At 55.1% G+C, this 12130-nt stretch overlaps 1 protein-coding gene across 1 annotated transcript in view; it reads left to right on the top strand.

Moving 5' to 3' along the window:
* The first annotated feature begins 2200 nt into the window (after positions 1-2200).
* The window catches only part of XKR6 (XK related 6), a 185053-nt gene continuing 175123 nt past the window's right edge, over positions 2201-12130 (top strand). The window contains exon 1 of the mRNA XM_052809188.1: positions 2201-2961. Coding sequence (XP_052665148.1) covers positions 2201-2961 — 761 coding nt within the window. The remainder of the gene's footprint in view (positions 2962-12130) is intronic.

Genomic DNA, 12130 nt, shown 5'->3' with positions numbered 1-12130 from the left:
ACCCACAAAAAAAAATCCAAGGGGGGAAAAAAAAAAAGAGAAAGGGTAGAATTCAAACTCCCACAGAAAGAGGCAGAACCAACAGCTGGAGAAGGAGCATCTGGAAGGAGCACACTTACCAAATGGGGGAAAAAAAAACCAAACAGAAAAGAGGGGAGATTGTATCCTACAGAGGACAGCACAAGACAGCGCAGAAAAGATGGATATGATGAACAAACGTGAACGGATAGAAAGGGAAGCGGGGAGGAAGGACCTTGAATTTGGCACCCCCAGCCTGCCAGCAGGTCGTTCGGCGAAACACCTGCCTGGGATACAGCTCAGCCTCAGGCAGATCCCAAAACCGGAGCTGGGAGCCGCTTCCTCAGCTTGCCAGAGGTTTGTCTCCTCCAGCAAGGAGCTGAGCCCACGGAGAGGAGCCGGCTGCTGTGCCTGGCCCCGTGAGATCAGGGTGGGGGAAGCAGTGTCCCCCAAAGTGGGTAAGGAAGGGACAAGTGCAGAGGACAGAGGCTGCGGGATCCTTGCGTTTAGAAGGAGAGGGACAGGAGGACACTGCGGTGGGAGATTTGGGAGGTCACTGAGGCCATGTGAGGTCGGGGTGCTGAGGTGTGCTTGGAGACTGCTGGTATGCGATGGGGGACCTATGGGATGGGGGTGGGACAGGAGCCCCCCCCCTCCCCAGCACGGCCATGGGAAGGGAAAATGCAAGGAGAAACCCAGAGGAGGACCTGGACCTGGCGGGTACCAGGGAGCTGCTGGAGGTGGGAAGCGGGGAGGCAATCTGGCTGAGGGTGGGCTGAGGGCAACCTGGGTGGCAGAGCGGTGGTCCTGGGATTTGATGGGGTCAGGGAGGTTGCACAGCAGGACAGGGGGTTGAGGGCCAAGACACTGGGCTGGGGAGGTGATTTGGGAATGGGGTCAAGCAGGAAGGAGCCCAGCTGAGGATGGTCTGGGAGATGCTGGTGCTGGCGCACAGGGGTTGGGGGAAGAAGCACAATGGATCCTGTGGGTGCTAACGCAGATGGGACGGGGAGAAGAGCAGTGGGTGCTGGTGCAATGGGAACGGGGCGGAGGGCAGCAGTGGGTGCTGGTGCGATGGGAATGGGGCAGTGCTGGGTGCTGGTGCGATGGGAATGGGGCAGTGCTGGGTGCCGGTGCAACAGGAGCAGGGCAGTGCTGGGTGCCGGTGCAACGGGAACGGGGCAATGCTGGGTGCCGGTGCAACGGGAATGGGGCAGTGCTGGGTGCCGGTGCAACGGGAACGGGGCAATGCTGGGTGCCGGTGCAACGGGAACGGGGGCAATGCTGGGTGCCGGTGCAACGGGAATGGGGCAGTGCTGGGCGCCGGTGCAACGGGAAGAGGGCAGCAGTGGGTGCTGGTGCAATGGGAACGGGGCAACGCTGGATGCTGGTGCAACGGGAACAGGGCAGCAGTGGGTGCCGGTGCAACGGGAACAGGGCAGCAGTGGGTGCCGGTGCAATAGGAACGGGGTAGCAGTGGGTGCCGGTGCAACGGGAATGGGGCAGCGCTGGGTGCCGGTGCAACGGGAACAGGGCAGCAGTGGGTGCTGGTGCAACGGGAATGGGGCAACGCTGGGTGCTGGTGCAACGGGAAGAGGGCAGCAGTGGGTGCCGGTGCAATGGGAACGGGGCAGTGCTGGGCGCCGGTGCAACGGGAACAGGGCAGCAGTGGGTGCCGGTGCAATGGGAACGGGGCAGTGCTGGGCGCCGGTGCAACGGGAACAGGGCAGCAGTGGGTGCCGGTGCAACAGGAACGGGGCAGCGCTGGGTGCTGGTGCAATGGGAACGGGGCAACGCTGGGTGCTGGTGCAACGGGAAGAGGGCAGCAGTGGGCGCCGGTGCAACGGGAGCGGGGCAGCGCTGGGCGCCGGCGTGCGGGGGTGCCGGCAGAGAGCAGCACCGAGCGCGGGGGGCCGGGGCAGCACCGTGGTGGGCGGCGCGGCGCGGCCGCTCCCTTTCGGCGGCCCGGCCCGGCCCGGCCCGGTTGTCCGCGGCGCTGCCCCGCTCGGTCGCTAGGCGGCCCGGGCCGTCCTGCGCGGGCGCGGAAGCGCCGCCCCCGGAAGCGGCGGGCGGGCTAGGCGGGCGGGCGGCGGGTGGGGGGGTGCCGGGAGCGGGGACGGGGGGGGGCAGAGCGAGCGAGCGCGCCCGGCGAAGGGGCCGGAGACGCGGCGGCGGCGGCAAGATGGCGGCCAAGTCGGATGGCGGCGGCGGCGGCGGCGGCGGGGGCTTCGCCCAGCTGCACAACCTGGACGAGGCGGCGGCGGCGGCGGCGGCGGCGGCGGCGGCGGGCGTCTGCGGCGCCGGCGGCGTCGGTGGCGGCGGCGTCGGGGCAGCGGCGGCCGAGGGCGCGGAGGAGCCGGGCGGCAGCAGCTCCATGCACATCTGCCACTGCTGCAACACGTCGTCGTGCTACTGGGGCTGCCGGTGCGCCTGCCTGCGGAACCTCTTCGGGCGGCCGGCCGCCGCCGCCGCCGCCGAGCCGCTGGCCCCGCGCCCCGCCGCCGAGGGGCCGCCGCGGGCGCCGGAGGTCGGCGAGGCGGCCGAGCGGCCGTGGCTGGACTGCCTGTGGATCGTGGTGGCGCTGCTGGTGCTGGTGGGGGACGTGGGCACGGACCTGTGGCTGGCGCTGCACCACTACGGCCGGCGGGACTACGTCTGGTGCGGCCTGACGCTGGCCTTCGTGCTGCTGCCCTCGGTGCTGGTGCAGATCCTCAGCTTCCGCTGGTTCGTGCAGGACTACACGGGCGGCGGGCTGGGCGCCGTGCAGGGCCTCAGCAGCCGCGGGCCGCCCATGATGGGGGCCGTCGGCCGCCGGGGGGGACCCGCCGGCGGGGTAGGAGGAGCCGCCGGCACCGTCACCCCCGGGGCGCAGCGCCTCTGCAGGATCTCCGTCTGGGTCTGGCAGTCCGTCATCCACCTGCTGCAGATGGGGCAGGTCTGGAGGTAAGGGGGCGGCCGGGTCCCGTGTGTGTCGTGTCCGTGTCCCCCCCGCCCCGGACCGGGCGGGGGAGCGCGGCTGGCCGCCGGCCGGTTGCCCGACATGGCGGTGGGTCGGCGTCCCTCGGCCGAGGCGGGGCGGACGGGCGTCGCTGCCCCGTGGTTTGCGGTGGGTCGGCGTCACCTCACGGTCCGAGGTGGACGCGGGTCGGCGTCACCTCATGGTTTGAGGTGGGTCGGTGTCCCCTGGCTGAGGTGGGGCGGTCGTGGGTCAGTGTCACCTCGCGGTCCGAGGTGGACGTGGGTCAGTGTCACCTCACGGTCCGAGGTGGGTCAGTGTCCGCTGGCTGAGGTGGGATAGACGTGGGTCAGTGTCACCTCGCGGTCCGTGGTGGACGTGGGTCACTGTCACCTCATGGTTTGAGGTGGACGTGGGTCGCTGTCGCCTGGCTGAGGTGGGGCGGATGGGGGTCAGTGTCACCTCATGGTCCGAGGTGGACGTGGGTCAGCGTCACTTCGTGGCCTGAGGTGGGTCGTTGTCCCCTAGCTGAGGTGGGGCGGATGGGCACTGCTGTCACCTCGTGGTCTGAGGTGGACGTGGGTCAGTGTCACCTCATGGTCTGAGGTGGACGTGGGTCAGTGTCACCTCATGGTCTGAGGTGGACGTGGGTCGGTGTCACCTTATGGTTTGAGGCGGAGGTGGGTCACTGTCCCCTGGCTGACGTGGGGTGGACGTGGGTCAGTGTCACCTCATGGTTTGAGGTGGACGTGGGTCAGTGTCACCTCATGGTTTGAGGCGGAGGTGGGTCACTCTCCCCTGGCTGAGGTGGGGCTGCCATGAGGATGGCGGTCGCTGTCAGCTCGTGGTCTGAGATGGACGTGGGTCGGTGTCACCTCATGGTCTGAGGTGGTTGTATCAGTGCTGTGTCCCCCACATGGAGAAGCAGGGGAGATTCGGGGGTTACTCCCACTTTGGGTGAGGAGAGACCCAAAGGGAGGAGAGATTACCACAAAATGAGCCTGGGGGGCTGAGCTGGGGGACATGGGGGTCGTTGTCACCTCATGGTCCGAGGGGGACGTGGGTCAGTGCTCCCCCGGGTGGAGGAGGTGTGAGGGCCCCGCTTGCACTGAGGGGACGTCCAAGGGGAAGAGAAGTTCCCCCAAAATGTGTCGGTGGGGCTGAGGAGGGAGGAGTGGTGTTCGTTGGTCCGAGCAGGACGTGGGTCGGTGCCCTCCCTGTGGAGATTTGGGGTGACCCCTGCTTCACTGAGGAGAGCCCCGAAGGGAGGAGAGATGCCCCCCAAATGAGTGTGTGGGGCTGGGGAGAGGGGAATGGGGGCTGCTGTCACCTCATGGCCTGGAGGAGACAGGGCTCGGTGCCCCCCACAAGCATGGGGGGTGGAAGGGGTTCTAGCTCCGTCAGGCTGTAGATGGTGCCTCAAGGGACGGGGTGGGCTCTTGCTGCCCCACAGACATGGGGCAGGACGAGGAGAGGGGGATGGAGCTGATCTTCCCGACAGGAGCTGATGGGGGCGGGGGGACACAATCCACGGGTGACAGCGTGGAGGCAGGCCCGGGGCTGGGGGTGACCCTCGCACCGGCAGTGCTGCAGAGGGAGGTCCTGTGGTCCTGGGGAGGGCTTGCCCCACCGCTCCCCTTCTGGAGCTGGGGGGGGGGGGGGCAGCAAGGGAGAGACCCCACAGAAAACGGGGGGCTGCTCCAGAGAGGGTCTGCGGGGGGGCGGTCGGCGGAGCCCCAGCTGCCGAGCACTGGGATGTGCCGTTTCCAGAGGGTTGGTGTCCTCCTGGCACGGATCGAACCCCCCGTAGATGGTGAGGGGGTGAGGGTCGCATCCGTCCCCGAGAGCCTCTCCCCAGCTGGCGGAGGGGGAGCCTCTGGCTCGCTGATCCCCCCCCCCCCCCGCACCGAAGGAGCAGGTTGTGGGAGTGGAAAAACGCAGCGTGATGCCTCGGCTGTGGCTTTGGCGAGAGAAGAAACCTTCTCCTCGGCCAGGCGGCGGGGGAATGGGGATGGTACTGGGGTTGCCGGTGTGAGACTGAAGGTCAGGGACGGGGACTGTTCCCCTCCAACAGGAGAGGTCCTGGGGTAGAGGAGATGCTGGTCAGAGGAAGGGTCTGGGAAGTGACCCCAGGAATAAAAAAGCATCCTCCAGAGTGAGCTGGGAATTGCGTTATCCTCTCCAAAAAGAGATGTGGGAGGAGGCAGGGAGGGATTCTCCGGGATGAAAGCCTGTAGATGCAAACGCTACCACAGAGATGTCGGTCTTACGGAAAGGGGTGCTGTAAGGACAACTGTAAAGACCTGGCGTGGCCCAGCGTCCTCTGAGATGGGACGCGGGTTAATAAGATGAGGTGTGGGTGATGGAGCAAAGTCTCCGGGTTGTGTCACGGGGTGGTGGGTGCACCCCTCCACCCCACGGATGGGTTAGACTGTAGGGAAGAGGCTGCAGAGGGGGTTGGCTGGGGTTTGTAGCTTTTAAAATAACCCTTAGGGAGAAGACGCTGAATTTTTTTAAGGGTGGGAGAAGATGGCACGTCATGGTGAAGCAGTGGGAAGCCCTCGGGGGGGGCTCACTGGAAGGGTTAATATCCCGGCGTTGGTATTTCCCAGATGAATTAATGGGGCAAAAATAACCTCACTGGTGGATTTTAGGATTTTTTTGCTGAAGTATGGATGAGAAAAAAGATGAAGGGGAAGGTGGAAAGTGATGATTGATGGGGAGGTCCTTTTTTTCCCCCCTACATCTGGGTAGCCGAAGGGGTTAACTCTGCTGCCTAATGAAATCGGTGAAGAAGTGGCTGGAGTTAAGATGGAGACAGCATGGTTGAGCCTGGGGGAGGGCTGCGTGGGTGGAGGTAGGGGAGGGCCTTGACACCTCTTCTGAGGACACCGCTCTCTCCAGATAAAATGAATATACACATCAAAGATTTGTATTTTTTTCTAAAGAAGCCGAGGGGGTGGAGGGGAGGGGATCTGTGTGGGAAGGGTGCATGAAATGTATACCTAGGAAATAAGCCCATGAAATCGTGCAGTGCAACAGCAAATACATATTTCTTCTGCATCTTCAATGTCATTTGTGTAGCGTTCAAAGCACATTTGTTCTCAACTTCTGCTTGGGGCTTTATTCTGTTTTCTTTAATTTTTTTTTTTTGGTGGCTGAGATTTGGGCTGGGGGATGGCGGGAGGGGGATGTCTGCGGGTGATGCATGTGAGGATGATGAATTGGTACGCGACCCTTTCTCCTGCTGTCCCTGGTACTCCCGAGTGCTGATCCCATCAGCAAAAGCAGTTCTCGATGCAGATGCTCCTCTGGCAAGTTGGATTTTTCCCCTCTTGGAGCCAGGCAAAAAGAAATGCTTGTGTATTAGCCGTGGTGAAAGCCGGCTTTTGCAAAAACACTCCATGCCGTGGCACGCTTGAGTGAACAGGTGGGGAGGGGGACACTGAAGTGATGCCGGCAGAGACAGAGGGGGTGCATGTGAAGGAGGTTTTGGGTTTTTTTTGGTAAGATGAAGAAGCAAAGCTCAAGTTGCCCAGACTTTTCCCCGCTATGTTAATGCAGAGGAAAAACGTCTGCTTCCGAGGTTGTGCAGGGCTGGGAGTGCCGAAAGGGACTGAAAAGGAGCTCTGCAGACTGGATCACGTTAGGTGAAATAAGGGAGCTTTCCCTCCTGTTGATTGCTAATCCCACTAGCACACAGCTCCGGCTTTTTAAGGCACGCTGGACAGCGTGGACAGCGTGGAGCTGACTCCCAATTTCTGACCAGAGCAAGAATTAACTTCATGGGATCTGTGGGCTAGCCTCCACAAGGGTGTCTTTTTGCATTCCCACTATAGCTATTCCAAACGCCATTAAAATTAATCTTGAATGCGGTGATGGGACTAATACTGGAAAGCGCTGTTTTAGTGGTGTTTGCCTGCAGCTAAATCGCTTCGTGCTGGTAAGAAGTGTATACGTGGAGACGGAGGAGGAAGACCTAGGACGACGTAAGTTCAGCGCATAATGCACCGAGCCTGGTTTCCTGCATAATCACGGATACGCGCTGCGACTGCATGTAGCGTAATCGGGATTGTAGGTTCTGTAGAAGCTGTCGTGGCTGTTGCTCAGCAGCCGGAAGCAAAGTCGTAGAGAATAGAGGGGGCAGGTTGGAGTTGTACAGAAATCCTCGTCCTGAATACGTTAGGTAATCTGGGTTTGGATTTTTGGGGGATAACACAATTCCTGTAGGGATTTCTTTTCCTAAATGTTGGGAGGACTTGCCAATAAGATGATGAATAAATAACATTTTATGGCAGAAATATACATACATCGGGCTCTTATTTTAGCAAGATTGTCTCTCCATTTTGTCAGGATTGTGGGAGAAGTAGCTTGTTTTTGAGCAATCTGGGTGGGGGCTTTGTCTTCTGTTCATGTTCTCTGTTGTCCTATTCAGAGAGTGAATCGTGACCAGGCAGGAGTGTTGGGGGAGCAGTGCAAGTACTGAGGGGGGCTTAACGGTATTCCTGTTTTTTTGTGGATGTTTTTTTTCTCAGCTGAGAACCAAAGGCTGTGTTAATACTGCCTGCCTATAGTGGCTGCTGGAAAGAAAGTATACATATGTATTGTAAAAACGTGTGTGTATGCATATATATGTGTACATACATATTTTTAATTCTTGCTGGAAGTAGTATGATCTCAAATGGCATTCCCACTGATAAAGCTCAGGTCCTGGGGTTTTTACCTTTATAAATCTACAATTTTCACCTTTCTTCTCAAATCTGTTAGATTGTCTTGAGGATGAGAACAATTCAGCCAGACTGTCCGAAAAGTAAAGGATGCCGGTTGGGGCACATTACGCTCACTGTTGAGCTGCTGCACTGCAAGCTGCAGAAGGGCTGTTCATTGAGGAGGGATGTTGCAGTGCTGTGGTTTTGCTGGAAATAGGCTGAAGGCGGGTCGGTCGTCAGAGCTTGCCAGGGCTGTTGGTTTCGCTGAAGCCATTCAGCTGTGTAAATTCAGGAGAAATAGTTCTGACTTGAAGTTTTCGTATCTTGGATAGTCGCACAAGTTGTATTAATGATAATCAAGAGTATAACTTCTGTGTGTGATGTACCTTTCTTTAACCTCTTATAAGTGGGTTAGCGGGTCATGATTGCTGTCCTGGAATACAAGGTTTAGAGTATAAAGTACGATCCTTTGCGTTGCGGCGTGCTATTAAAGAAAACATTATTGGATTCCATTGGATTAACACTATGTGGAGTTTGAGCTAAAATGAATGCTGATCAGCTGGAAATCACTCTGTGTCTGTTAAACTGTCAGTAACGGTAAGTTTCGTGACTTGAATGTAATATGTTTGTGGGTTTTGTTTTTAAAACTGATCTGAATAGGTATTTAGAAGAAAAACATTCTGTAAAAAACCAAACAAACAACCCTTGCCACAGTTTTGACATTACAAACACCTTGTGTATTTGTGTGATTAAAAGAAAAATTACTAAAATTTAGGCAAAGACTTTGCATCTTTTTTATTAGTGGAAAGACCAAATCTGTGAGTTGTTCATCTTTCGGCATGCCCGGAGGTGGAAGGATGAATCAGTGGGTTTAAATGGAATATGTGGTATTTAGTGACTATGCGATGAGTGGGTTTAGGCTCTACTAAAATACTTTGGTCTGGGATGAACTGTGAGTTAGGTCCATGCTGCTTTGGATAGTTTAGAAATACAGGCAGCTACAGCTCTTAAGATATCTGCCCAAGTCCCTCGAAGTGGGAGACATCTGCTTGTCAAATGACAGATGAACGAGAAACTGCTGACCTAATACTGCCTTGTTGTCTTGGTTTGGGATGTTCAGCTCTGTAGAGCCTTTCTGTAAATTTACTGCCTTCCCTGGCACACTCGAATATTTTTTTTCAGCTTTTTCTGGTTAGCTTGTCTGGCAGCTAAGTTTTTCCCTTTAGCCAAGTTTTAACAGCTTGCTTTTATAGTATGGAGTTTTGTCAGCTTTTGACAAGTTGGCAGAGGGAATACATTCTGGGATAGATGATAAATATGTTCTCCCTACAAAATCAGGTCTGGGGTATACCTTTTTTTTTTTCCCAGCGAGGTGGTTCTCCCTTCCAAACACCTTATCCGCTCTGCCCCCATTTCTAAGAGTTTTCTACGGGATCTCTGTAAGTGTGTGCTGGGCTGCGGGTGTAGAGGTCCAAAGACATTGAATCCGAAGTGCAAGGGAGGTAGGTTGTGTGTGTGTGAAAATAATCATCGTCATAATAATCACGAAAAAAGGCTTTATCACTTGAGTAGGGTCTCCATTGGTTGCGGGGTGGTGGCGAGGCTCCGTGTCTTGTTGAGTGCTACCCACTAGAGGGGGTCAAACCACAGATGTTGAAGCAGTTCTGCTATGCCAGCCTTGGGAGGGCAGAGTTTTCTCCAAACCTTTTCTTGGGAGAAATAACGTGCTGCCCTGACCTGGTGGGAACTCGCCTTCCCATGCAACTCAGTGTTTTTGCAGCGACAGCATGGCTTGGGTAGGTGGGTGAGTGGCATTCGGAGGAGAAACTGGAGTTTGGTTTCCTCTTGGACGTGAGGATGCTGTTGAGGAAGAGCCATGTGGGCACGAGGTTCCTGGTGAGTAAGGTGGTCCTGCGGTGACAACAGCTTGTCAACCTCTTCACCGTGGTACGTGGGGAGGAGGAAGGGGAAGGAGAAATGCTTTGGTGACCTGACTTTGTTCTTACTGGAACCACCATAAAGTTTCCATGGCTTTCAAGGCGAGGACACCAGTGCTAGGTATTTTCGAGAGATCATCTCCAGGAGTCCGAAAACTATAAGGGAAGACGGCTGCTTTGAAGTTGGGTTGCAGGCTGCTTTCCTAAATGCTGCTACCCGCATGGTCTTTGACCAGAATGTCCCTTTTCAGTTGCTCAGGCTTCATGCTGAACTCTAGGAAAGGCAGTTGTGCCTTTTTTTTCCAGGTGCCCCATGGCTTTATCTCCAATGCCAGTGGCAACCCAAAAGTGGCTTTCCTGGTGGAGGGGAGGCAGGGTGCCAAGGGAAAGAGGAAAGATGGCTCACCTTTTGTGTATGTTAAAATTACAAGCTCTCTATTTTCTACCTTTCTAGACACTTCCATTTTGCTTTTAGCTGCATTGAGCTAGCTTTATTCTTTGCAGTGGTTCTCCTCTCAGTACAAATGTAGGTTATTCAGGGAGCATTTCTTTTAATGAAAAGGATGGAAGTAGAACTGATGGTGATAAAGCATCTCTTTGGAGGAGAGCTGCTTTTGCTGTCTTGAGACTGCAAGGAGCAGAAATTGGACGTCAAATGTGTAGTTTTCCTTGGGGAGCGAAGGTAAGCCTATGGAGAAGACTGGATCCTTCACAGAACTTCTCGCTGTACTTTCATTTTGCTTTATTTCCCTTGAATCCTGACTTGATTTTTAGCACCTCACTGTCATTAAAATCAGCAGTAGTATAAGCCAGTGTTCTAACACCTGAAAGCTCTTAGGCAGGAGGAACTATGAATCAGAGTAATGCTTTGCTACAGCTAGAGATAAATTGTAATTAAAGGTATAAGCAAAGAACATGTGCCAAATATTGTTACTTCATTGACCCACCTTCTTCTGATGTGCTGGGATTCAGACTGATGCCCTAGTCTGCTATGACTGCTTTAGGGCACTGAGATGCTTTTCCAAACTGGATCCTAAGAAAATGGAGAAAGAGCTTTCTTGGGGAGAAGGATCTTTAGAAAATCCTCAAACCTAGTGGCAGTCTGGTGGTGGGAGGAACAGCTTGCATTTCTAACCCTGTGGAGCAGACTGGCACGACCTTTGCAGGCAGATCAACAGGCACATCCCATGTCCTTGGGGACTGGTGGTGACCACAGTGTCAAACATGCTCTGAAAATCTCCTGGGTTGTGGGACTGAGCATTTGGCTGGGTCCCAGGGTGGCTGGCAGCAGCCCACTGCAGCTCCCCATGGTTGGATTTTTTTTTTTTTTTTTTTTTTTTTGCAACTTCCTTTGATCTGGGAATTTGTATTGCCCACCACCCTATATTCCAGTTTTGGCCTATGTTTGGTTATGTGTAACTGCTGTAGCATAGGAGCCACATTTACATTGCTCAGGAGGAGTCTCAGGAGTTGCTGTTTGTCTGCCCTTGGGCAAATATGACCCATGGACTGAGTACTCCATTTAAAGTATGCACATGCTTGGATGGCTAAGCTATGTGTCTGTCTCTGCTTTCGTTATTTCAGTATAAATGGGTGTGTTATTCCTTCCATCAGTGTCTCGAAGCCCTAGCTGAACCAGCAGCCCCGTTAGAGCAAAATTGGATCTTGGCCAAGAGACAAAAAATAGAGCGAAAGGCAATCTTAAATGTGTCCCCAAAACTATAATGGGACGTGAAGACTGTGCTTCTCCTCATGTCTCCTTTCTTCTGAAATCTGTGAGAGCTCAGGTTCACCTATGAAATATTCACAGTCTGTCCTTAAGTGACTTCAGCTGCACAGAAGATCTTTTGCAGAATTGGCAGCTTCACTGAAACCTCTTGTATTCAAGTCCAGAGCCTTTATCACGAGACCCTCCTCTTCCTCTGCTCCGCTCTGCCTGCACAGTTGCACGTTATGATGATTTGGTTTACCTGCTGCAGAGGCTGTTGAGGATTTTTGCATCCCAAATAAATATCTGTGTATTGTATCCCCTTTTGTACCCGATGGGTTGACGGAATAGGCGTCTCCTCACTTGTCCCAAAACCCCATGGGAAATAGGACTAAGACAGGAGTGCATCATAAATGCTGCCTTAGTGGCCTGCTGTAGATGGTCTGTGAATGGGAACTAAGAAAAACAAGCTTATTGTGAATAGGCTGAAATTAACACTGCAGAGGTCTGCACTCATGCTGGAAAAAACTCAATAGGCTGTTGTGCTGTATCACCCTTTCTACCTTTGCAGGTCATCTTGATGCAGGAAAAATTAGCTGTAAAACCCCCACCAATTTGGCAGAACTCTTATTAAAAACTCTTCAGGAGCCACAATGAAAAAGGCTCTGGCACCTGGAGCTGCCTTTATCACCTTTCTAATTAAACCTGCAGAAAAAGGAAATCAAACCCAAGCAACGGAGAAGCGTGGCCAGCTGCTGGAGCCTCCTTCAGCTCGTGTGTCTTTCTCGATGGGGTTTTCTAT

The sequence above is a fragment of the Harpia harpyja genome, chromosome 15, assembly GCF_026419915.1.
Source record: "Harpia harpyja isolate bHarHar1 chromosome 15, bHarHar1 primary haplotype, whole genome shotgun sequence".
NCBI lineage: Eukaryota > Metazoa > Chordata > Aves > Accipitriformes > Accipitridae > Harpia > Harpia harpyja.
This window is presented reverse-complemented; position numbering and strand designations above follow the sequence as displayed.